Source organism: Molossus molossus, unplaced genomic scaffold (assembly GCF_014108415.1).
Source record: "Molossus molossus isolate mMolMol1 unplaced genomic scaffold, mMolMol1.p scaffold_m16_p_10, whole genome shotgun sequence".
In the NCBI taxonomy this organism is placed as follows: domain Eukaryota; kingdom Metazoa; phylum Chordata; class Mammalia; order Chiroptera; family Molossidae; genus Molossus; species Molossus molossus.
Genome location: NW_023425345.1, coordinates 65,994,031 through 66,020,024, shown reverse-complemented (window position 1 = coordinate 66,020,024; position 25,994 = coordinate 65,994,031). Strand labels below are relative to the sequence as shown.

The 25,994-nt window shown below is 40.4% G+C and overlaps 1 protein-coding gene across 2 annotated transcripts in view; it reads right to left on the bottom strand.

Moving 5' to 3' along the window:
- Positions 1-25,994, bottom strand: part of GRIP1 (glutamate receptor interacting protein 1) — a 257,088-nt gene that overhangs the window by 117,319 nt on the left and 113,775 nt on the right. For both annotated transcript variants that reach the window (XM_036251411.1, XM_036251412.1), the window contains exons 6-7: positions 21,757-21,832; positions 19,523-19,668 (exon numbers count right to left, since the gene is read on the bottom strand). In XM_036251411.1, coding sequence (XP_036107304.1) covers positions 19,523-19,668; positions 21,757-21,832 — 222 coding nt within the window. The remainder of the gene's footprint in view (positions 1-19,522; positions 19,669-21,756; positions 21,833-25,994) is intronic.

Genomic DNA, 25,994 nt, shown 5'->3' with positions numbered 1-25,994 from the left:
ATCTTTCTCTATTTCTTTTTCCAATGACCTGTAGTTTTCTGTGAAGAGGTCCTTTACTTCTTTGGTTAAGTTTATTCCTAGGTATCTCATTTTTTTTTTTTTTGCTGAGATGGTAAATGGGATTTTTTTTAGTTTCTTTTTCTGTAAGTTCACCATTTGTGTATAAGAATGCAGTCGATTTCTTGACGTTATTCTGAATCCTCTACTTTGCCAAATTCATTTATTAACTCTAGTAGATTTTTTATGGAGTCTTCAGGGTTTTCTATGTACAATATCATGTCATCTGCAAATAATGACAGTTTCACTTTCTCCTTTCCATTTTGGATCCCTTTTATTTTTTCTTCATATCTAATTGCTGTGGCTAAGACTTCCAGTACTATGTTGAATAAGAGTGGTGAAAGTGGGCATCCCTGTCTTCTACCCATTCTTAAGGGGAATGCTTTTATTTTTTGCCCATTGAGTATGATTTTGGCTGTACATTTTTCATATATGGCTTTTATTATGTTGAACTATGATCCCTCTATTCCCACATTGCTGAGCGTTTTTATCAGATATGGGTGCTGGATTTTGTCAAATGCTTTTTCAGCACCTATTGATATGATCATACGGTTTTTATCTTTCATTTTGTTTAAGTGGTGTATCACATTTATTGATTTGTGAATATTGTACCATCCTTGCATCCCTGGGATGAATCCCAGTTGGTCATGGTGAATAATTTGTTTGATGTATTGCTGAATCCGATTTGCTAATATTTTGTTAAGGATTTTGGCATCTGTGTTCACCAGAAATATTGGCCTGAAGTTTTCTTTCTCTTTCTTTCTTTCTTTCTTTCTTCCTTTCTTTCTTTCTTTCTTTCTTTCTTTCTTTCTTTTCTCTCTCTCTCTCTCTCTCTCTTTCTTTCTTTCTTTCTTTCTTTCCCTCCCTTCCTTTTTCTTCTTTTTCTTTTTTTATCCTCACTCAAGGACACTTTTGCATCCATCTTCAGATAGAGTGGGAAGAAGAGGGGAGGAAGAGAGAGAGAAAGAAACATCGATGTGAGAGAGACACATCGAGTGGTTGCCACCCACACGACCCCAACCGAGGCCGGGGACAAACTGCAACCAAGGTACGTGCCCTTAGCAGAAACCGAACCCGGGACTCTCTGGTCCGCTGGCTGATGCTCTAACTGCTGAGCCAAACCGGCCAGGGCTGTAGTTTTCTTTCTTTGTAGTGTCTTTATCTGGTTTTGGCATTAGGATTATGCTGGTCTTTTAAAATGAGTTTGGAAGTGTTCTCTCTTCTTGGATTTTTTTCGGGAATAGTTTGAGGAGAATGGGTATTAGCTCTTCTTTGAATGTTTGGTAAAACTCCCCCATGAAGCCATCCAGGCCTGGGCATTTGTTTGCTGGGAGTTTCTTAATTACACCTTCAATTTCCTTTGTTGTTATTGGTCTGTTCAAATTTCCTATCTCTTCCTGGTTCAGTTTTGGGAGGCCGTGTGTTTCTAGAAATTTGCCCATTTCTCCTAGATTGTCCAATTTGTTGGTGTATAGTATGTTTTGATGATCCTTTATATTTCTGTGGTGTCAGTTGTTACTTCCCTTTCATTTCTGATTTTACTTATTTGGTTTCTCTCTTTTTGTTTCTTGGTGTGTCTGGCTAAAGGTCCATCAATCTTGTTTATCTTTTCAAAACACCAGCTTTTTGTTTCATTGATCTTTTGAATTATTTTTTTGGTCTCTATGTCATTTATTTCTGCTCTGACCTTTTCTATTTCCTTCCTCCTACTAGCTCTGGGTTTTTCTTTTTGTTTACTTTCTACTTATTTAAGTTGTAGGATTAGAAAGTCAATTAGGAATTTTTCTTGTTTCTTGAGGTAGGCCTGTAGTGCTATGAACTTCCCTCTGAGGACTGCTGTCCCATAGATTTTGTGTTGTTGTGTGTTCATTTTCATTAGTTTCCAGGAAGTTTTTAATTTTTTCCTTGATCTTGTTAGTAACCCATTCGTTGTTTAATAACATGCTATTCAGCCTCCAAGCGTCTGAATGTTTTTATGTGTTTTTATTGTAATTGAGTTCTAGTTTCATGCCACTGTGATCTGAGAAAATGCTTGATATGATTTCAACCTTCTTGAATTTGTAGAGACTTGCTTTGTGTCCTAACATGTGGTATATCTTTGAGAATGTCCCATGTGCACTTGAGAAGAATGTGTATTCTGCAGCTTTGGGGTGAAATGTTCTGTAAATATCAATGAAGTCCAATTGATCTAGTTCATCTTGTAAGGACTCTATATTCTTGTTAACTTTTTGCCTGGAAGATCTATCCAGTGGCATCAGCGGCATGTTGAAGTCACCCACTATGATCGTATTGCTATTGATCTCTCCCTTGAAGTCCTCCAGAAGTTTTAAAATATATTCTGGTGCTCCCGTATTTAGTGCGTATATGTTTACCAGGGTTATATCCTCTTGTTGGATTGATCCTTTTAATATTATGTAGTGACCTTCTCTGTCTCTTATTATGGCCCTCGTTTTGAAGTCTATCTTATGAGTATTGCTACACCAGCTTTTTTTTCATTTCCATTTGCTTGGAAAATTTTTTTCATCCCTTCACTTTCATCCCATGTGAGTTTTTTGTTGTGAGGTGGGTCTCTTGTAGACAGCATATATATGGGTCATGTTTTCTTATCCAATCAACTACCCTATGTGTTTAGATTGGAGCATTTAAGCCATTTACATTTAAGGTAATTATTGATAGATAGTTATTAGTTGCCATTTTAATTTTATGCCTATGTTCCCCACCTCTGTTTCTTCTTCTTCTTGTAACAGTCCCTTCAGCATTGCTTGCAGTGCTGGTTTGGTGGTGGTAAATTCCTTTAGCTTTTTTTTTTAATCTGTGAAACTCTTTATTTCTCCTTCAGTTTTGAAATAGCCTTGCTGGATCGAGTAGTCTTGGATTCAGACCCTTGCATTGCATTACTTTGTATACTTCATGCCACTCCCACTCCCTTCTGGTCTGCAGCATTTCTATTGAGAAATCAGCTGACAGTCTAATGGGAGCTCCCTGGTAGGTAACTTTCTGTCTCTGTTGCTTCCTTTAAGATTCTTTCTTTGTCTTTAATGTTTGCTATTTTTATTCTGATGTGTCTATCTGTGCGTCTTCTGGGGTTCATCTTGCTTGGGACTCTCTGTGTTTCCTGGACTTGTGTGACGTTTTCCTTCACCAGTTTAGGAAAGTTTTCTGTCATTATTTCTTCAAACAGGTTCTGTTTTCTTTTCTCTGATTCTTCTCCTTCCAGTACCCCTATAATGTGAATGTTGTTATGTTTTGTATTGTCCCACAGCTCCCTTAAAGTCTCCTGCTTTTTAAACTTTTTTTTTTTTTCCATTTGCTGCTCTATTTGGGTCTTCAGCTTCTTCTAATCTACTATTGAACCCTTCTAAGGTATTTTTCATAACATCTATGTCATTCTTTATTTCCTCTTGATTTTTATGCATAGCTTCTATCTTTTTATGCGTAGCTTCTACCTCTTTTTTTAACCTGAAGTAGTTTCCAGTGAGCTCTTCATAATTCTTATTAAGTTGCTTGTAGTTCTCACCTAATTGTTTGAGCACCCTTAAAATTATTGCTTTGAATTCTTTATCTGACAAGTTGCTTTCTTCCATTTCCTGTAGTTTCTTTTCTAGTGATTCCTCTTTTTCTTTCCTTTGGGTGTTGTTTCTTTGTCTCCCCATTTTAGCCATCTGGTAGCTAGGCAGCTCACTGTATATCACATAAGGCTACTGTGCTTTCTCAACTGTTCTATTGCATGTCACCTCTTGCCTGCTGTGGATCCTGGAGGACTGACTACTGGGGGTGGGTACTGGTGTGTCCTGGCAGGTACTGCAGCTGGATTGCATGGACCCCTCTGAAGCTGTGTTCCCCACTAGCCGTAGGTGTCACCCGTAGCTGTATTGCTCAGGCCTTACTGGAGCCACACTCCCTGCCTGCACCGTGGGCGGCTGAGTCACACAGGTCCCTCTTGAGCCCCAGCTCCCAGCCGGACCCATGGGCAGCTGTGTTGCACAGGCCCTACTGAAGCTCTGGTTCCTAGCTGATTCCGTGGGGAGCTGGACTGCACAGGCCCCTCTGGAGACCCGGCTCCAAAACTATCTTGTGGGCCGCTGGGTCGCATAGGTCCGTCTGGAACCCTGGCTCCACACTGCTCTTGTGGGCCACTGGGTTGCACATGTCCCTCTGGATCCCTGGCTTCCCACCACTCCTGTGGGCTCCTGGGTTGCACAGGTCTCTCTGGGTCACACAGGCCGCTATGGAGCCCCAGGTCCTGCCCCTGGCAGCTGGGAGTGCTGCTGCCCAGTGGATTCAGCTCCTGCTCAGCCTTGCTGTAGTTGTTGGGGATAGTTCTCTGCTGCTGGTCTGTGCTTCTGTTGCCTGGGGATGGATGTCTGCTCCCCAGCCTCTGTTGCTGGGGGTACATCTCGACTCTGATTGGGCTGCTACTATGGGGGATGGTGCTGGGTTCCCGGCCATTTGTGGTTTCTGCAACTGGCACCTTGGCAGCTCCACTACTGTGCACTGGTCTGTGTTGACACAGGGTGTCCACTGGTCCGATGGTGCCAGGTGCGCTGGTGGGCTCAGGTTGCTGGGCCGAGCCGCTCCCATTGCCTCCTCCCAGGGAAGACCAGGGATCTTCCAAAATGGTGGGACCTTCCTGTGGCATAGTGAGAAATGCCTTGAAGAACTGTTTACCGTGGTAGCCGACTGCTCCCCGTCCACAGCACAGGGACCTTCTGCTCCGCGTCTGTGCACTGCACGAGTTTGGTGGTCCACCTTCACGTCCACTCACACACTAGCTCACTCTCTCACGCACTCACCCTCCCTCTGGTCCTGCCCGCTGCCATCTCTCACCTCTTTATTCCATCGTTTACCACTATCTTGGGAGTTCTTCAAAAAAGAGTAAATATTTACCCTCATTTTAGCAAACACAGTGCACGCAGTACCTTGAAGCTGTCTGCATTTCATCCATTCAGCAGACATTTAATGTGCACCATTTTTTTGTACATCAGGCATACACTGTGCAGTCAGTGGTGAAAAAAACCATATGCTCCTCTCCTTAGGGAGCTTACAGTTCAATGAAGAAGATGAGATTGGCTCCCCCAAAATCAGCATTATAGTGGTGAGCATTGTTGTAAAAGAAAAGTCAGGGCAAGTAAAGCAGAAGACCTCCTTTAGATAGGGTGTCAGGGAAGCTCCAGGAAGTGACATTTAGGCTGAGACCGTAAAGGGCGTTCACAAAATGGCCAGGTGAAAACTTGAATGAGTACATGTGCAAGGCCAGAGAATCACTTCTGGGGCAGAGGAGGGAATGTGCGAAGTCCCCGAGGACAGGAGCTGGGAATGGGGGAGGAGCTTGAAAAAAGAGTCTTGGGACCCAAAGACAAGCGACAACAGGAAACTGAAAAGGTGAAGTGGGGGGGCCGCTCTAGAGACTGAGCAGGCGGGGACTCAGAAGAATGACACAGTTTAATTTCATCCAAAATGCAGGGGGATGACACTGGGTGGAGGACAGGGTTCAGTGGATGCCACATGGAAGTCTCGGGCTTCTGGGGGAGCATGGACCTGAGTGGAAGTGGGCATAAGGCTGCAGATGGACATGGGCTGGGAGGTGACTGCCGTTCTCTGGGACAGAGGCAAGGACAAGTGTGTGGAAAGCAAACACAGAGACACGCAGGATGACTAGAGTTGGGACCCTGTGACAGTGGGACTGGGAGACAGAAAGGATGCCCAGGCCTCCGATCTGAGAACTGCTCAGATGAAAGCACTGATGTCTGAGATGGGGGGATGGGTCAGGAGCAGGGTAAGGAGAGAATTCCAGTTCAGTTCTAAACATTTAGTTTTAAGAATTACCATGGAAGTGTTGCATTAAGATTACTTTGATGCTCTGGCCATGTGGCTCAGTTGGTTGAGCGTTGGCCCATGCACTGAAAGGTTGCTGGTTCGATTCCTGGTCAGGGCACATGAGGGAATCTCTGTCACATCAATGTCTCTCTGTCTCTTTCTCTCTCTCAGTCCCCATTCTTCTCTCTAAAATCAATTAAGAAAAACCCTGCTCTGATAGTTAAACTGCCTCTAAGCAAAGGTTCTGGAATCAAACATAACAGTTTGAATTCTGGCTCTGTTATTCTCTACCTACCTGTTATTTTAATTCCTCTGATTCCTCAAATGGGAATACCTCGGTCTATCTCTTAAGGTAAGAATACAAATAAGATAATGTTTATAAAAGGCCTTGAAAACAAATGGTACTTAGTAAATGGAAGGTACTATTATTGTAAGTTGCTAATAGCAGTATCTTATTTAAGAGAAAAGACTGAGTTTTGACTTTGACATTTATAAACCGTGTTATCCAAGCAAATAATTTACTTTGGATTTCTAATTTTTAAAACAGCCCAATACCCTCCTTTCCTATATCATTAGGTATACAAAAACAATAATTAGGACTTCAACATTTAGCCTTAAACCTTTAGGTCCCTTTGATAGGTATCAAGAAGCCGTGGAATAAAAGATTTTTTTTTTTGTTTGTTTTATCCTCACCTGAGGACATTTTCCCATTTTTAGTCAGAGCGAGAGGGAGAGTGAGAGAATCATCGACGTGAAAGGGACACATCGAATGGCTGCCACCCTCACGACCCAACCAGGGCTGGGGACAAACTGCAGCCAAGGTACGTGCCCTTAGTGGGAACCGAACCTGGGTCTCTGTGGACCTCAGGGTGATGCTCTAACCGCTGAGCCAAACCGGCCAGGGCGGAAGATTCTTTTTTTGAGGGAGCCCTCATGCACTGCTGGTGGGAATGCAGACTGGTGCAGCCACTATAGAAAACAGTATGGAGTTTCCTCAAAATCTTAAAAATGGAATTGCCTTATGACTCAGCAATTCCACTTCTGGAAATTTATCCAAAGAAACCCAAAATACTAACTCAGAAGACTATATGTACCCCTATGTTCATTGTAGTGTTATTTATAATAGCCAAGATATAAAAGAAACTCAAGTTCTCATTCACAGACGAGTGGATAAAAAAGTTAAATGGTGGTATACATATACCATGGAACACTACTCAGCCACAAAAAAGAGTGAAGTCTTACTATTTGCAACAGCATGGATGGACACAAAGAGAATTACGCTAAGTGAAATAAGTCAGACAAAGATATACAAATACCACATGATTTCATCTATTTGTGGAACCTAAAGAACAAAATAAACAAACAAACTAGAAACAGGAGACTGGGTGAAAAAAGGTCGAGGGATTAAGAAGTACAAATTAATAGTTACAAAACAGTCATGGGAACGTAAAGTAAAGCACAGGAAATATGGTCAATGATATTGCGATAACTATGTATACCAGGTGGGCACTGGAGATATCGGGGGGACACTTGGTAAAGTGTATGATTGTCTAACCACTATGCTGTACACCTGAAACTAAAACAAAATAATATTGAGTGTAAACTATAATTGAAAAATAAGATCAAATAAAGCAATTGTGAAAAAGAAAGATTTTTTGGTACCACGAAAGAAAAGATTAGGGATATTTACAGTGCGTGGCCCCAGCAGCTCAGTGGGAAACAGCCCCAGGAACAGAACAGTGGTTGCGGGAAAGGTACTACTTAAGGTCAGTCTCCTGCATGTCCACTGAGAGGAACAAAGCGTCCCTAAAACACTCAAATGTGAACTTCAAAGTTCTTATGAAATATTCTAGGAATGTGACCTTCAACGTCGAACATTAAATGTATGATGACCATGGAGCCTGTAAAATCCTGTATGTTTCCTAAGAACATGTTTTTTTTAAGGAGGTGGGATACGTTCACCTTGTTCACTTAAGTTGCAAATGAATCCACTAAGCCTGTGTGAACTGACCAGTTGTAGAAGTCACGTGGATTCTTGTACTTACCAGAAAGTGCCTGCGTCCCCAGGTCACCATAACCCTTTCAGACTTTCTCAAAACACCAAGGAAACAACTAAAAGAAACACCCACACCAAAAACACACTATCACCACCACCAACACAAACTAGGAAGTGTGGTTTCCCTAACAGCCAGTGGATAAAAGGGGACAGGGCGCGCCGTACACGTAACACGATGAGGAATACAAGCTCAGCATCTAACCGCAGAGAAAGGTGATCCTGATGAGTGCCTTGGCAGTATGTACTTTAAATAGATGGTCGAGACCTGACCTATGATCAGTAAAAGTGCTTGTCTGCTACTCCTCTCAAAAGGAAAAGCAATTCTCGTCTACCTAATGCATGTACATGACCTCAGAGAAACTTATCATGCCAAGACAGATTTCCCCTGCCAAAGTTCAGTCAGTTTTTCATTTTTCTAAAACACACTAAAATTAAAAGGCTAATTTTCCCCATAAGGGATGTATTTAATTTTAGAAGCATACTATTCCATCTGAGGGAATTTAAACCAAGGTTTTATTCATTTAGCAAATGTCTCAGAATGCCGAGCCCCAGCGCCTTGCACACAGCGGCCACAGCACACGCTGGTCTCGTGCCCGTGACGAGAGCGCTGGGAAATAATCCTTGGGACACTGACCACTGCTGACGGGGCTGCTGGGTTTCATGCGATGAACAAGGGAAATGACCAACGTTCCTTTTTAAATGGTGCGTTCAGCTGTAACCATTTTAATTCAGTTTGAACTACAGTTAAATATTACATTTAAACGATTTTTATTTAGAGTATTTTCCTCAGAGTTATGTCAGGGAAAAAAGAAGTGGTGATAAACTCAGATCTTTTGTGAGAAGTTACTAAATTCAAAGAATCACAGAATATTAGAGCTAGAAAGACCTTCGAGGTGATGTGGTCTAGTCCCCTACTCACAAGTGAGGAATAGTGGTAACAGATTTAAAAGATCCTTCTAATCCTAATCACAATGGATATCGCTTAAAATATAGTCAAACTGATCCTTATGGAAAAGGTAGATATTAAATTACTAATACATGTTACTCCTGCTCTGACCACGACTCTTCTCCTGAGCACCTCATATAATATTCAACCTCTAGAAGGAATGAGCTCCTGGATGATATTCTACAGTATTTTATGTTGTTACCTTAGTGTTACTTAGGTATTTAAAAATGTTAATGGGTACCTTTTCCTCTAAAGTCTGACCATCCAAATTACTGCAGAGACCCAGAAACTAATGACTAACTTATTAGGGATGAGCCTTCTGGTGAAAATCTGTCCCAAGGCCAAGGAGAGCATCGGGGTGGACCAAGACTAGGGTGCAGGCCCAGCAGGGACAGGATGGCGCCAAGAGCGGCCCACGAGGGAGGGACTGAGAGGGCGGGGCTAATGCGTGAGGTTGGGTATCTCAGCTCCCAACTCTGCAGTTTGCCACAAATTCTCACATTCCCTCCAGGAGCACTCACGTGCCTGTTTTGGGAAATGAGAGATCAGACAGAGAAGAATTTGAATACTTGTAACAGGAACGTGCAGCAGGGACCACCTTTCTGAGACGGCACAACCTAGGCGGCCTCGGGCTAGGCTGGCGGAAACAGAAAGGTCATGCTGTGTAGAGCATCGATTTTTGACGGCTGTGCAAGAAAAAAATTTAAAACATGCCATATCTACTATGTAGTCAGGGGCGCGGACCTCTTTTATCTTAGATTGTCAAATGAAAAAGAATAACAGCCAACCCAACAATACCCATCTGGTGTGAAGGAGTCAAAGTTATACCTATTATTTTTTGTCAGATCGGCAAAAAATATATTTTTTGGTGCGGCACAGAATTTTAGCAATCAGTTTATGTGTGCCATGACATGAAAAATGTTGAAAATTGCTGGTATAGAGCAAGGATCAGAACCCCAAATGCCTGCAGGGGCCGAGCATGATGGGCACTTGCTATAACGTGTTGGTGTCAGGGAAACAGTTCAGACCAACTGGAGAGAATATTTCCAAAGAGGCAACAGAGGACTCACCTCAAGCCAATGGTTACGTGCAGGAAGGCTGGCCCAGTGTTGTTAAATTGTAAAGAGCAGCCAGATATTTAGATTTTTTGAAAAAATGAAAAGCCCTTGTTTTTAAATGTTGTAAACTGATTCCAACTTTTTAAAACCAATGTGCAGAACAAAAAATACAAGTTCCATGTCATGCCCTCCAGTTTGCTGCTTCTCCTCCAAGAGAGTGTAAAAAACGTGGATTACTGCGTGCAGTTATAGAAAGAGACAGACAAGTTCTAAGTCTTCAGTGACAGTGAAAAAATAATGATAAAGTATGTTATTATTCAGTTTTATCAGACAGTCTCTAAAATTGAATCATGTTTGGACAGACTATCACTCGGACGCCTGAGTGGGTTTGGGAGGCAGCGAGACTGTGTTTGCGCCGCGGTGCCTGTGGTGTTCATGTAGATGGTGTAAGTGGTCATCTTCCCCGCCGAGCCTGACTGAGACCTCCAGCTCCTTTTTAACACAGCGGTTTTACACAGCCACCACCAGTTCATCAAAGATGACATAAAACAAGAACAATTATTGACTTTCCCCACTCTAGCTGAACTTTGTGTGCAATGTATAGTTTTGAGACACTGTATCAGTTGTTTTTTTCTACAAGAACATTCAGGGAAGGATGATATAACATGTAACAGGTACGGGATAAAACAAAATCTCAAGAGGTACTCATTCATTAAAAAAATATTATCGAGAATTTCCTTTATGCAAATTGATACAACCACTTTGAAACATTGTTTGACAACATCTCTAAAAGTGAGCATACATGTAATTTATGTTCTAGCAATTCCAACTCCCAGGTATAACTATAGAAATGCATATATATGTTCACCAGTAGACATATACCAACCAGAATGTTCACTGTAACATTATTTATAAGGGTCTCCAACTGTAAAATACCCAAACAATCATCAACAAGGAAGGGATAAGCTGTGACCCATTCATGGAAAACTGTAACAACAATGAAAAGACTACAACAATACGAATGCATCACACAAACATAATCTTGGACAAAAAAAAAAAAAAAGCCAGAGAAATATACTCTATGATTCCATTTGTTTACAGTTGAAAATTTGAAGAATATATCTATGGTTTAGGAAGTCAAGATAGGAATTAGTTTGGGGAAAGAGATAGGGTTTTTGGTGATGATGGTTATGTTCTATGTCTTGACCTGGGTGGAGAACACATAAGTAAAAACTCTTCAAGCTGTACAAACTAGACTTTAGCACTTTTCTATTGGTGTTATACTACAAAATAAAAGTAAAAATTAAAGCAAGCCTACTGTAATCTAGTAATGTAAAATAAAAAAACATAGCCTTTTCTATTTAGGGTCACTTTCTTCTTACCTACTTCTATCTCTACGAACATAAGATTCTGATTCTGAATATGGACAGGGAAATGGGGTTGGTGGGAACAAGAGTATTCTACAAAAATTCCTTCTTTAGACTAAAAAGGAAGTCTAGCTTTTATCTTAGAAAACCAGCATTCTAAACAAATGGCTGTTGCCACTTAAAAATTAGACTTCTTTTATGTAGAAAACTCTCTTGGCGCCCATTTGTGGTATTTCCTCCGAGGAGGAGAAGGTTATGCTGGTAACTGACACGGAATCATATGTATCGTAAATACTTCCAGGAGCCCTTGAAAAACTGTTTCCAGGAAACTGAGATCATGTGGGAGAAGCTGATTATAAAACACAAACCATGGCAGATTTACTCTTGGTATTAGTGACTGAGAAGTCACTGGTGGAAGTTTTATGTCTTGATCTTGATAGTCTAAAAAGATTAAATGCAAATCACAAGCAAAATCCAGTTGGGATAATACCAATAAACCTATGTTTTTTATTGCAAAGGAGTTAATCATCTCTTCCGAAGACGTATAACATTTAAATCCATCCCTGATAAAATAATTACTTGAACATTGCTATTTTATGTTTACTTGGGAATAACTATAAATCGGGACTATCCATAGAGCTGGGCGAAGATGTAATCACTTTTTCTCAGAATTCTTGGTTTTTCATGCTGGCTTATTCCAGGTGAGTAAAAGGAAAGGTTTGAAGCTGAGCAGAGAAAATAATGGTTAAAGGTAGAGTCACAGACTTAGAGGAATTCAGAAAAACACCATAGGTAGAGTAAGAAGTATCGTGACTTAAAGATTCATGATGCCAATGAATGTAAGATGGACTAATCAAATAAACCCATTAGTCTGCAGCATAAACACTGATGTTTGCTGTATTCTTAAAAAAAATTTTTTTTTTCTTTATTGATATTACAGAGAGAGAGGAAGGGAGAGGGAGAGAGAGATAGAAACATTGATGAGAGAGAACATCGATTGGCCGCCTCCTGCATGCCCTCCACTGGGATTTGGCCCACAACCTGGGCATGTGCCCTGACCAAGAATCAAACTGGTGACCTCTTGCTGCATGGGTCAATGCTCAACCACTGAACCACACCGGCTGGGCTGTATTCTGTACATAACCACTTGATGATGATAAGTCATAAGAACAGCTAATCTATGGGTAAATGCATCCTCAATGCACAATCATCACTGTGAGCCTCCTATGTGTGTCTGAGGACTCTGTGAGAGGTGCAACAGAAATAAACAAAAAGGATAATTCAGTTATTATCCCAAGGATTCTATGGAACCTGGCAGCACAACAGAAAAACACATGTCACTAAGGCAAGGCCAAATGGAAACACTCTCAAGAGTTGCCAAGTAAATGCTGCAGGGGTTCAAAAGGGAGAGAAAATGAGAGATGGAGTGAGCCAAATCAGAACAGGATCAGGGAGAGAGGGAGGTGGATTTGACTATATATTTGTATGATAGTTTTGAAAGGTTTGTTCATAGGAATACTAAATGTTGGACACAACAGTGGGAAAACTCAGGACATTTAGGAGAAACATTTTAGTTCTCTTTCCATTTTTATTATCAGCCACAATAACTTGTTGAGTACATTTGACATCTACTAAAATGACTGATTACTGTTTCTGAATAAGAAAACTTGTTTAAATTATACTACATGAGCTTTGTGTTTGGAGTCAACAAGAAGTCCATATTCACTGACAGCCTTCCATAGCTCCTCCCATGAAAGACAGAGGAAAATTATAAAATACACAATTATTAGAGAATATTGTAATTTAAAAACCCAGAGTAAGCTATAAATCAGTACAGATTTGAGACAATCTTCTATACCTCTGAACTCTATTACACTGGCCATGGTACTGATATTCATTTCCCCAGAATGACGGTGTGCTCCTCTTTCTAGCAAAGATGGAAGTATCTTTAATTAAATATACATTCCCGGAAACATATCTTAGAAATCTTTTCAGCAAAGGTTTAAATGAAATAAGTATTTGGATGAGGTTTAGAAAATAAAATGATCCAGAACACATCATTTACCAAATATTCTTTCTATCAACGACTCAATGTTGTCACAAATTAAAGTTTCAACTGCCTCTTAACCCAGGATAATGGGAGAGCTGGCGTTCAGTTTAGGAAATACTCAACTTTAATTTCCTGGTATTCAATAACGATTTAGTTACGACAAACACTTTCCATATATTCATTCACTTAATCTTTTTTATCAGTCCTTCAAAAAAGTACTGTTATCATCCCTACTATAGAGATGAGAAAGTTGAACCTTAGACAGACTAAGTAATTCGACCAAGGTAAACAGAGAGCCAAGATTCAAAACCAAGCTTGTCTGACTTCAAAAGGCACTACATTTTACTGAAGTCATTGTTTTCAGAACATCTGCCCTCTTAGATGTTCATCCTTCCCTTGGATTTTATGTGACTGGATTTTCAACAGAAGGGCTCTCAGATCCAATGATTTGGTAATACATTTCACCAGCAATGGAGTTTTTGCCTATAAACTTAAAAAATATTTAGTTCTTATTTACTGAGCACATATTATGTGCCAAACAGCAGCCATGCATTAACTTTTTTGCTCTTCACAGCAACTTGTGAGTGCAGTTGTGTAACTACCACCATTTTACAAAGAAAACATCTGGCCTCCGTGACTCCACCCTCTGCCTTGGTTCTCCATCTCCATCATTGGATGCTCCTTCTCAATTTATTTTACAGGTTCTTCTTCACTTTCCTGACAACACTATAGGAGGGTCCCAGAGCTCAGTTATTGGGTCTCTATCTTCTTGGTTCAAGCTCACTTCCCTAAGGTGCCTCATGCTTTTAAGGTTCATCTCTGTGCTGATCATGCAACTCTTTGTCTCTGGTCCTAACCCCTTCTTAAATATTATGAACTGTCGACGCCACACCTCCACCTGGATGATGGATAGACATCTCAAACATGACTTATCCAAACCTGCACTTTCAATTCCCCCCAAACCTATTTCTCCCACAGTCTTTCTTATCTCAGTAAACTTTCCTTAAAATTTGAACACAGTCTAAAGTCTGCTTTAGTTAATAAAATAGTTTCAATACCATTCCTGAATACACTACTGAATTTGCTAAAATTTATGATCTGATGTTTACTGGAAAAGATATCTGAGTCTAGGGTCAAGATACCAGTATCTATGGTTGTTCATGCATACACACACACGAAGAAATACAGTAATGTGTGTACTGTTAGTATATAAATAAAATCAATATTTATATCTATGACTGCTGACATATACTTCCTAAGATATATTGTGTTATAAATTTAATAGTTTATAAATAAATGAAAGCAATAAAAGTAAAAGCAATGCAGCAAGTACGTCCCACTGGCAAACAAAAATGTGCTCCACATGGTATTTACTCAGAACACGTACACTAAACGTACAAGGGTGTACCGTCAGCATGGTTAGCATGAAACAGACCGAGAATACCAAGGCTGGCACGGATGTAAAGCAAGGGAAACTGCTACTGGGGATATAATAGTTAATATCTAATTGTGTCTTCAAATGGGCATCTATCACTGTGTTTTCAACTCAACATCAACTCTTTGGGAAAGTGCCATTTCTCCGTCTCATTTTGTTGGGGATGTTCAACATACATTTCTGCCTCCCCCGCCAGAGGAGCAGAGAGTGCACTATATCCCTGGGCGCAGTGATTAGCGCAGTGGTCAGCACTGCCCCAAGCTAAGTCATTAAGAATCTTTTAGGGGAGATCTAGTCTCATTTCTTTCTCCGGCACCATGAACTCCAAGATGATGTAGACTTGTGGCTGCTGGGGCCATCTGGCCATGACATAGGAGCCCGTCTCAGGAAAGGAGACTCAGGAAAGGATGCCTGTGACATTATTGAACTTGTGTGTCAAGCCACGAGGCACCTTGGACTCCCCATTTTTGTAAGCTAATAGATTCCCTCCTTAAGCTAGTCTAAATTAGGTTGCTGCCATTTGTACCTGATGGCATCCTTGTACACTGCTGAGCTATTGTTCCTCATTTTCTCCATTGAAGACCTATCTATTTAGCTTTATCTGAGAGTGACAAAAACGAGTCTGAATAGAGACCCATAAACTTTAAATTTTAAACATTCTTTCATAAATTTCATTCCTTGGTACTTTTAAATATCTCCTGGTTTCCTATTATTTTAAATGGTTACTTATTGAGGACTTTGATATCCCAATGAGCTGAATAGGAAAAAACATCATTATTCTTAATTCCCATTTATCAATCCCATTAAAAGTTAGGTAACATTTTTTAAAAATTATTTTTGTTATATTAATTAAACAATTGTTAAAATTTTTCTCACTTGAGAAAGTAAGAGTGGTAAATTATCTTTTAAAAATGTTTTTAATTGATTTTTTTAGAGAGAGAAGAAGGGAGAGAGAGAGAGAAACATCAATGTGAGAGAGAAACATCAGACTGTGCCTTGACCAGAATCAAACCAAGACCTCTCAGTCCATGGGATGACATTCAATCTACTGAGCCACACTGGCTGGGTGGTAAACTATTTTTAATGTGTGTTATTTTATGTTAATTAGCGCTCTTATGCTAGGACTTCAATTTGAAAGTCCTCTCCTGAATTCTGATGTGAAACTACATACAGAGATAATAACAACTAGCCCAGATCTAGGCTCTATCATATTTAAAAACTTAATATATGATTTTAAAAAATCACAAATCATTGTGTATGTGATAGATTCTCTTTTACCTGATCCAGATATATTGATAAGTATTTAGAAGAATATATTTAAATCCTGAGAAAAATCCTAGATACAGAAATACAAAAAAAAAACCAAAAGAAAACTAACTTCAATATGTTAAAAAAAACCTTCAATATATCAAAATAAAATGTCAGAAATAAACTACCTAGAAAGGTTTGTACTAAAAACTAATGTCCATAATATATAAATCGTTTATACAGAACAATTTAAACAAAGAACTAAGGGCACCTCCAATAGAAGAATGAATAGGACATAAGCGGATAATAGAAAATGAAAATGGCTAGTGTGCATATGAAAAAATATTCACTTGCACTAGACATTTTTTTAAAAAAGTACATTTAAATATAAACGCAACTTTCACTTAACATCAGAATGATTAAAAATAATAGTAGTCAGTGTTGCCAAGCTCTAGTGAGAGAGGTGCACTAGTGATGTAGAGTGCAGGGTGGGACACAAGCAGTTTACATGAAACACAGCGTTCATTCCTATGTCATTACGTTTTAATAACTGTATTATTTTCCATAAGAATAACTGTAAACCTACTTTTGCCCGACCCTCTAGTATAACCTTTATGGAGGTCAATTTGAAATGACTTATCAGATATTTTTAAAAGAAATATATTCTTTCACTTAATGAAATCAGAAATACAGACAAAGATTGGGGTAAAAGGATATTCATTTCAGTTATTTATAACAGTTTATTGGGAACTGGTTACATAAATACAGACTTTATTTTTCGGGTGTGATATGAAGCAGGAATTGAATTGACTTTTCTCTTGTGGCTAAATCCCTGCCCAGCACCATTCACTGAGGAGCTTCCTGTTGCCCACTGAGTAAGAGCAGACCTCTGTCTCTGTCCCTGCAGTGGTCTGGGTCTAGCCATTCTGCTCTCTTCTGCTGGCCTCTTTACCCCACATTGACATTATATACAATTAAATGCCCAATTTTAAAGTAAGTCTTGGTATTGCTCAGAACAAGTTTCTCATATTGTTTCAAAAAACAAAACATTTTGCTGATTTTCCCTCCCACCTTTCTTATTCCATATGTATTTTAGAAACAGCATATGAAGGTTCCCCCACCCTCAAGATCCTTTTGAGATATTTACAGAATTAATTTATCGATACATTTGAGAGAAGTGACATCTTTCAGATATTAAGATTTCCCATCTAAGTACATGATATAGGTCTTCATTTATTTCTGTATTCTTTATGCATCTATATTTCTATATCTCTATCATCTACATCTATATCTTAATGAACTCATACAACTTTTGTTATATTTATTTCTTATAAGAACCTTATTATTATTTTTCTATTATAAATGGCATCTTTAAACTTTAACTCTCTGTGTTTGGCTGCTATAGAGAAATACTTGGTATATTAATCTTAAATCTAGCAACTTAGAGGAACTTTTAATGTGTTTCCTTCTTGATGGCCTACTTTTTCCTATTTTAGGGGGATACCTGAGCACTCTGGAGTGTGATAATTGTCAGGCATCATTCAGAATGCTAGTGTGGGTTGGGGAGAAGGCAGACAGGGAGGTCACCCTATTCCCCCCTGACTAGAAACAAAGAGACAGGGAAGAATCTGCTGCCATCCCCGTAGGGATCCCTGGTCTCTCTGAGATACACTATGGCCCTTACAGACTATTGTCTTCAGTTTGGGAGCTGGTTCTTCCTGAGCCTCTGTGTTTTAGCTTACCTGTCCCCTCTTCAATGACTACAACTATAACTGGCACCTGCCAACACTCATCTGTGCCTGCCTTTATTCCCTGTTACAGAATCCCACTGACGCACTTCATGGTAGGTAACGGTGATCACACTTTAGGATTGTTTGGTAAATTCTGGTTTACTGTCTGTTCTCCCCATCAATTGTGAGCTTCAAGTTTCTTGTTCTGCACTTCTGGTACTTACCACTAAGCTCAAGAAATACTTTTAGACTGAATGAATGAGTTAAATATGTCAAACGTCTGTTTCAATTTTAAAAAAATCCTCACCTGAGGATATGTTTTTCATTGTTTCTAGAGAGAAAGGAAGGCAGAGGGAAAGAGAGAGAGAAACACTGATGAGAGAGAGAAACATCAATTGGCTGCCTCTCAGACGTGCCCTGACTGGGGATTGAACCCATGACCCTTCGGTGCAGGGGTCAATGCTGTAACCAACTGAGCCACACCACACAGGGCTGTTTCAATTTTTAATGTTAATAATATATTGTATTAACATATATTTACTTGTATAATTTTATCTCCATAACTGCCCTTTAGAATAGGCATTACTTGTTTCCATTTGACAAATGAGTAAACTAAGGCAAAGGGAAATAAGCAACATGGTCCAAATTACTAGCTAGAAATTAGCAGAGTTGAAAACAGAAGCCAACTCATCTAACTAAAAATCTAATTGTAAAACCATATAACAAAAGAAAAAGAGAAAGAAAAGAGGGAGGAAGAGAAGACAAGACAAAGAACGAAGGGAGAAATGTTCCTTCCTAAATAGGGCATATCACCCTATTTATCCTGCTAAGAGCTGAGGTCTCACACTTGAAGCTCTTCAGGAAACCTCAGCCCGCTCAAAGACATTTCCTGCCAGCAGGCAGATTATGAACATTTTCAAGCAACACTGTTCTACATGAATCATATAGAGTGGGAAATAAAGGAGTCTGCAGTTATAGAATACGTCTCCTTTTTTGTGCTACATTGCACCTGCATAAAACATTGGTAAAGTCAAATCACATCATCGAGTATGATACCTGTGAGAAGTACTTACAACATGATTTACGTTTCCAATTCATTCTCTCAGACGTTTTCTGCCTTAGTCAATATGACACAAATCTTGGGCCCTCTCTTAATATTGAAAAGCCACATGAGACCATCTTCCCAGTGTTATTCTAGTTGTGAGGGTAGAAATAGAGTTACCTTCTATTGGAATCACTATTGGAAGAAAGGATAATGCACTGGACTTCTGATTTTAATCAATAACATTCCATGTGCATTTCATTTCTTTGTCCCTATGTCTGATGATAAAATGGTAATTTCCATTCATTCTGATTATCTGGCTTCCTACTGTGAAGTTACAAGAAGGTAAAGAATCCCTTACTGGTTCTTAGTCTCTGCAGTAAAAGAAAAACGATCCCCTGAGTTAATAACACTATTTCTGTGCTTCCAAAGGCAAAAATACATTCCTGCCCAAGGATGATCCACACTCACATGCCGATTGCCAGGGGAGACACCCTGACGAAGAGACCTTACTACGGAGTCTATTGTCAAGAACTCGAAATTATGAGAAGTGTCACTCACTTCTTCCTGAACCCAAACAGAGTACTGATATAGTACTGATGAAGTCCTGTCTGCTACAGACGACATTACAGTTCATCCACAACACAAAGCGGTACCTCAGGGGTGGATGGTGACACCCGGAAGCTTACAGATCACAGTGCAGGGCTCGCACGTACCCATGACGGAGATGTCATACTCTATCAGCAGCGTTGCCTCTTGTCCACACTGTTTGAGAATACCCAGGGCTTCAGCATGCGTGGTTCCCAGAAGCCGAATTCCATCCACACTGAGCAACCTGTCTCCAGGTTTGATGGTGCCCTCTCTGAAAGGAGAATGAAGGAGCAGTCGCTATTAATTTAGCACGATGGGGCTCAGCATTCGTAGTCACTTAGCCCAAGCGGTTCTCTCACACACGCTCTGCCACACTCTCCACCTGCCTCTCCTTTGAAGCATCCCGTGCGACAGTGCGAGAGGAAAGAGGTAACTCAGGACAGAACGCCACTGCAATATGAAGATCAGTAATGAGAGAATAACTACACGTCAGCAAGTAACTCAGTTACTCACAGTTAGCTCGTAGGGTACAAAGTAAAAGGCACATTCCTCTCTTCTAGATTTTTGCCTACATGTCTACCGTTGATTTATTAGAGTCCAGGAAAGAAGCATTTACCTATTTTCCCAAAGCCAGGTGAGCAGAAAAGCCTGCTGGTTTCATTCAATTTATGACCAGTGAACCCAGGCAGGACTGGGAAGGCTGGTGAAAAATGTCCCTAGTCTGTAAAATTTCCTGCTGATTTATAAGGCCATTTGGCCATCATTAAATTGATTCAGTTTCACATTCACCAGAAAAGTCAGGCAATTGGGATTCTCCCCGCTCTGACCACGGACAATCAGAGCAGGAGAGAGATGGCTCGGGACCTTAGTGACACCCCTGGGGTGCAGCTCCCAGATTCCCACCGTCCTGCCTCAGGGAGGGGCACAGGGACGAGAAAACCAAAGGGGGGGGGGTGTCACAGGGTTAGGATCTGGGAAGAATAAAAACAACCTCTTCACTGTCTTTTGCTAGATAACTCTAAGTGTTTTGACTCTCTGTATTTTAATCTTAAATCCTTAGCTTTCCTTTCATCCTACACAAATTTGCTAAATTGTTGCTCACAAACCAGTAGCCTGCTTCTGGCGTTTCTGGACTCGAAATCCAAATGTTAGTAAGACGAGAACGCGCATGAGAAGGGAAGAAGGCCACATTTCCCTGGAGATTGTGACGTGGTATTATTCTCTGCAAAGGCAAATGGACTTTAGCCCAGGTGAGAAACCAGTGTCTTCCTATTCCCTTATTTTATGTTAAATAATATATTTTTTAAAAAAGGTGAGCTCACAGTATGAACTCTGAAGAAAAAGAAACCTGAATCGTGACCCTCATTCTTCGATGTCCTAGCTGGCAAGTCAGTAACCATAAGGGGCCTCGGTTTTGCCATCTGTAAACGTGGATAAAAATACTCCATTTTGTGGTGGTTGTGAGGATAAAATAAGACATTATCTGCCGAGCACTTGGCACAGTTTCTGGCACATGTACGAGCTCAATAAGTAGAATTTGTTATGATGACTATTCCTATTGCTTAAGGAAGGGTGTGAACATTTACTGTGGTCGGAAACCCTGCAGTCAGGGGTCTTCAGTGCACTCCCCGCCTCTCCACAGGCGTACTGGCTGGAGCTGTGTCCCCCCCCATTATGGGGTCAGCTTTTGCTGTGGAAATTAATACAAAGATGAGTATCTTCTGAGATATCTGAGTTGTGAGTTTCCTTGCCCCTCCCCCATCAAGGTTATAATTTGAGAGCTAAAGGATATCCTTCAGATATTCAAATTAACCAGGGAAAGAAGGCACTACAGACCGACAGTGTTCCTTCCGTTCTATTAAAAGTGACTTCCATCCTGACATACATGATCATCACCAAAAGGTAATAATAATGACGATAAGGAAGTTGATAACAGTAGGAATCAGACCACCACCACCTGTCTTTCCAGGTTAGGAGATTAACAATGGGAGCTGATGCATTTCAAGTGCCTGCCTTAAAAGTACCTTTTATTACATCCCTACAGCATGATGAGTCCCCTGCAATGCTCCGTCTATCGACAAGCTTTGGTAAAACGAAAAACCTTGAACGATAACTGTTATTTTCTCTTTACAACGGAGGAAACAGAACTGCTGCGTCACTTGTCCGAGAGTGTAGGAAGTGTCGAATCTCGAGTCAAACCTTTCTTTTGATTCCACAGCCGACACCATTTCAGTGGTCCCATTCCAACGTAGTGAGTTACTATCAATCTTATACCAAATAATTTGTAACTCATCAACTTCTATGCCAAAGTCCCTAAGCTTTGCAAACCTATCTGGATAGCGACAGAGAAGAAGGTTACCTGTCAGCAGGCCCTCCAGGACGCACGCACGTTATCACCACGGGACGAGATTTATTTCTATCATCGTGTGCTCCCCCTGGCAGAGAAAAGAAATACAGCTTTCACCAAATCCTCACAAAATGCCAGCTGAGAAACCGAAGTGCATTTGGTTAATGTGTGGAGGAAAACATGTATATAATAGCCTCAAAACCCTTCTTCATTCTATGTAGAATATGTTTGAGAAGCCATCGTTTCTTCACCTCTCAATAAATCCGTGGCTGCAGTCACAGGCGGCATATCAAACATGGAACTTCTAGTGTGACGAGAGCATCAGCCAATGATGACACGTACCAGCCCCATTAGAACAGCTGCCAGTAATAAACAAAGCACAGGTGGGGGATACTGGGTGCTAATTAACCTGGGTTAGAATACAGGTGAGTAGGTCTACAACCTGACATTTAGGAAGAAAAAACTAAAGTAAAAAAAAAAAAAATCCAAGGGGATGAAGTGGCCTCCATTAAATTGGCGTGATCACAATTTTGGGGGCAGATTTGGCAGATTTAGGCAAAGCCTAAATGGGAATTTAACTTTGTATAAAACATTTTCTTTTTAATAATTTTTAGAAGCATAGAAGCCTTGAGATAGAAGGTGATTTTTATTTTTATTTATTTATTTATTTATTTATTTATTTATTTAATCCTCATCTGAGGACATTTTTCCATTTTTTGTACAGACAGAGTGGGAGGGAGAGAGGAAGAGAGAGAGAGAGGGAAACATCGATGTGAAAGGGACACATCGAGTGGCTGCCACCCGCACGACCAACCAGGGCCGGGGACAAACTGCAACCGAGGTACGTGCCCTTAGCGGGAACCGAACCCGGGTCTCTCCGGACCGCAGGCGGATGCTCTAACCGCTGAGCCAAACCGGCCAGGGCTAGAAGGTGATTTTTAAAAAGTGTCTCTTTTTAAATCTAGGACCCTTCGTATGACTTGGTTAACCTGGGTTCCCCCAGTACCCACTTGAGACGCATGCGCTATTCTGCTCACTGGTATAGAGGCAGCGCACTCACACATGAGTGGGCACCTAGAAGGGTCTTCCTAACATTCAACTTACATCCACCTTTCTTGTTTCATCCCCTCATCCCTGTTCTGTTATCTACAGCAGTAAAATAAAAATGTATACCCTCTTCTATAATAAGTGTTTTCTGAAAGTTGAAAATAGTGATTATGCACCTGCTAAGTCTCATCTTCTCAGGCTGAACATTTCTAGCTTCTTAATTGTCCTTCATGTGACCCGACTTCCTCGTACATCACCATCCTGGCTGCCCATCTGGGTGGTCCCTAGTTTGCCAGTACGTATATGATTAACGTGAATGTTACTGTCAAGTAGTCGTCCCTTAACCTTTGCCTGGTAGAACAGACTGACATTTCCCAAACTTGGCACAGGCAGGGAGGTCAACTTAAAAAAATTAGCCTAAGAGAAAAACACTATTATGGGTAATTTCTCATTTGCAAGGTGATCATAAAAAGATAGGTTTGCTTTCTCCAGAAGGGATGTTCATTTAGAAAAGGATAGGGGCTGAAGACAGCAAGAAACCTTTCCATAATTTTGATGTAGAGGTCTAAATTCAAATATATACATACCCCCATGAACGCACCTCAAGTGTGAGATAGCTCTAAATTCCATGATATATGACATTTTATCAGTATTTGAAATGATGAACCAAATTTAGTGACTGGCTTAGGTTCTGGGAGTTTGGTGATGCAGAGAGAAACAGAATCCACGCAGGTCTCCTCAGTCCTGGCTGCGCATTAGCACCGCTCACCTGGGATGTTTTGGTAAACATATCAATGCCAGGCAGGGCCACAGTGCAAACCGAATCTGAACAGCAGGCTCTATATGTTCGATGAGTACATCTACCTGCAGTTTTACAGTGGAGAATGACTAGAGAAAGTTTCCTTGTCCAAAGTGGAAAGTGACTTACGGCAGAGTGATTTTCCTATCAGCCCAAACCAACTCCCTGAGCTTGGTGGTAAGGGAACTCACTGAAGTTGGGCTCTTCAAGAGTTAGGCACAACATCATCTTTCACTCTTTGGATGCAAGGCTCTATTGTCTGGTGAGTCAAGGTTTTAGAACCTATGACACATCATTACAAATGTAATTCCATTCAGCAGCTAAAAGCCAGTTTCATTGTTCTAAGACCCATTCCAATTGGATAAGAAAAAAATGCTCCAGTCTTAGATGAATATGCTCCGTCTGCAGAATCTTCCCCTCCTTTCTGAATGTCCTGGTCATCCCCACTGATCTAAGTTTAGCTCAACATCGATGCCAGTGTAATGTATTATCTGCCATGATAGCATTTACCCACTTTCTCACTCCGCAATTCTTTTTTGTGATTAGCCAGCGATTTTTAAGGGATGGATGGTGGCCACCTTTTGAGCAAGAAGGACCCTTCGGACCTCAAACTGATCTAAAAATATAAGTTCTTTATTTGATTCTCATTGAAAAATTATGCAGAATTCTACAAAATTCATGTTTAACCAATGTACTAAGGGAGTTATTATGTATTTATTCTCACCTGAGGACAAATTTTGCATTTATCTTCAGATAGAGCGGGAGAGAGAGAGGAGGGAAAAGAGAGAGAGAGAAATATCTATGTGAGAGAGACACATCGACTGGTTGCCAACCACACGACTCCAACCGGGGCCAGGGACACACCACAACCGAGGTACGTGCCCTTAGGGGGAACTGAACCCGGGTCTCTCTGGTCCGCGGGCTGACGCTCTAACTGCTGAGCCAAACCCGCCAGGGTCTAAGGGAGTTATTAAAGCCTACAAAAATGTGTCACTCATAAATTAAAATGGATTAAGAGAAAGACACACATTACATGATCTCACTTATATGTGGAACCTGATGAACAAAATAGGTTTAGAGGCATGGATGCATGGAGCAGACAGACAGATCTCAGAGGAGAGGGGTGGGGGGAAGGGAAGAGATTAACCAGAGAACTTAAATGCATATATGCATAGCCCATGGACACAGACAATAGTGTGGGGAAGGCCTGGGATGCGGTGGAGACTGGGTGGAGGGGGACCAAGGGGTGGGGTGGGGGACATCTGTAATACGGTCAACAAAAATAAACATCAGTATAATACTAAGAAGTCTGATGTCCACACAAATCTAGGTAACATTTAATTATTTATTCATTCATTCATTAATGATGTACCAGGTCGTATTCCAGGCTCATATTAAAAGACTCTTACTATGCATGCACACACAGACAGATGTTTGAAATTCCTGCAAATTGTGGGGAAAACACTTGTTAACATTTTATCATCAGCTGTCTTGAGGTAGCTGTGGATTTCAATTACTTTTTTTTTTACTTCTTAATGCTGAATTATTATTGGTTTAGCTTTTTCATTAGCAGTTTGATTGGTTATTGATTAACCATACAGCTCTAGTGATAAATATTTGAACCAGCACCTTCCACCACAGCTTTCCAATTATTAGGCTGTAGGTCTGTGACTCAAGGGCCCCTCTTTCACACCTATATTGCAAAAACAGATTTGTCTACACCACCCTCATGCTAAAATTACTTATACACTGACTTTTCATTATATTATTCTAGTTCTTTTACACAGAAATTTGGAAATGGTTAAGGTAAATGATTAGGGCAAATTGATCTTGTTGCTTCATCTAAAAATAGGACCTGGTCAGAGAAATGTAATAACTGCTGGTCTAAACCACTCAATGAGTTCCTTGCTGCCCATATTTCTTACCACTCACTTGGGCACTTTGTCAACTTATGTTTTAAATTCACTGGCCTGCAATTTACTACAGATAGGGGTCCTGTCTTGTGACTCTAGAGTATTTGGCCCTATGCCGACATGTTGACGTATCTTTAATAAAAAGTTGAATGATTGATTTGCTAAATGATTGACACAGAATAAAATCTAATGAGTAAAGCTCGGTCATTTAAGGCAAGTCTATGGGAGTGAGCACACTCTTTTATTCCTTGATGGTTGTATAGTTATTAAGATTCTTAGTTATTTTTAATTAATGGCTATTAAAACATTTGGGTAGAATTTTGACTGGTGAAGTACAACATATTATAGACAAAAAAAAAATCAAGAAATGTAAAATCTTAAAAAATCCCTGATGCCTACATAGTTCGCTGTCGAACTTCAGTTTAACACTAGGGATTATGAGTTGTTAATGTCTGTGTTGCTTTTACGGAAGAAAACTGCTAACGAGAACA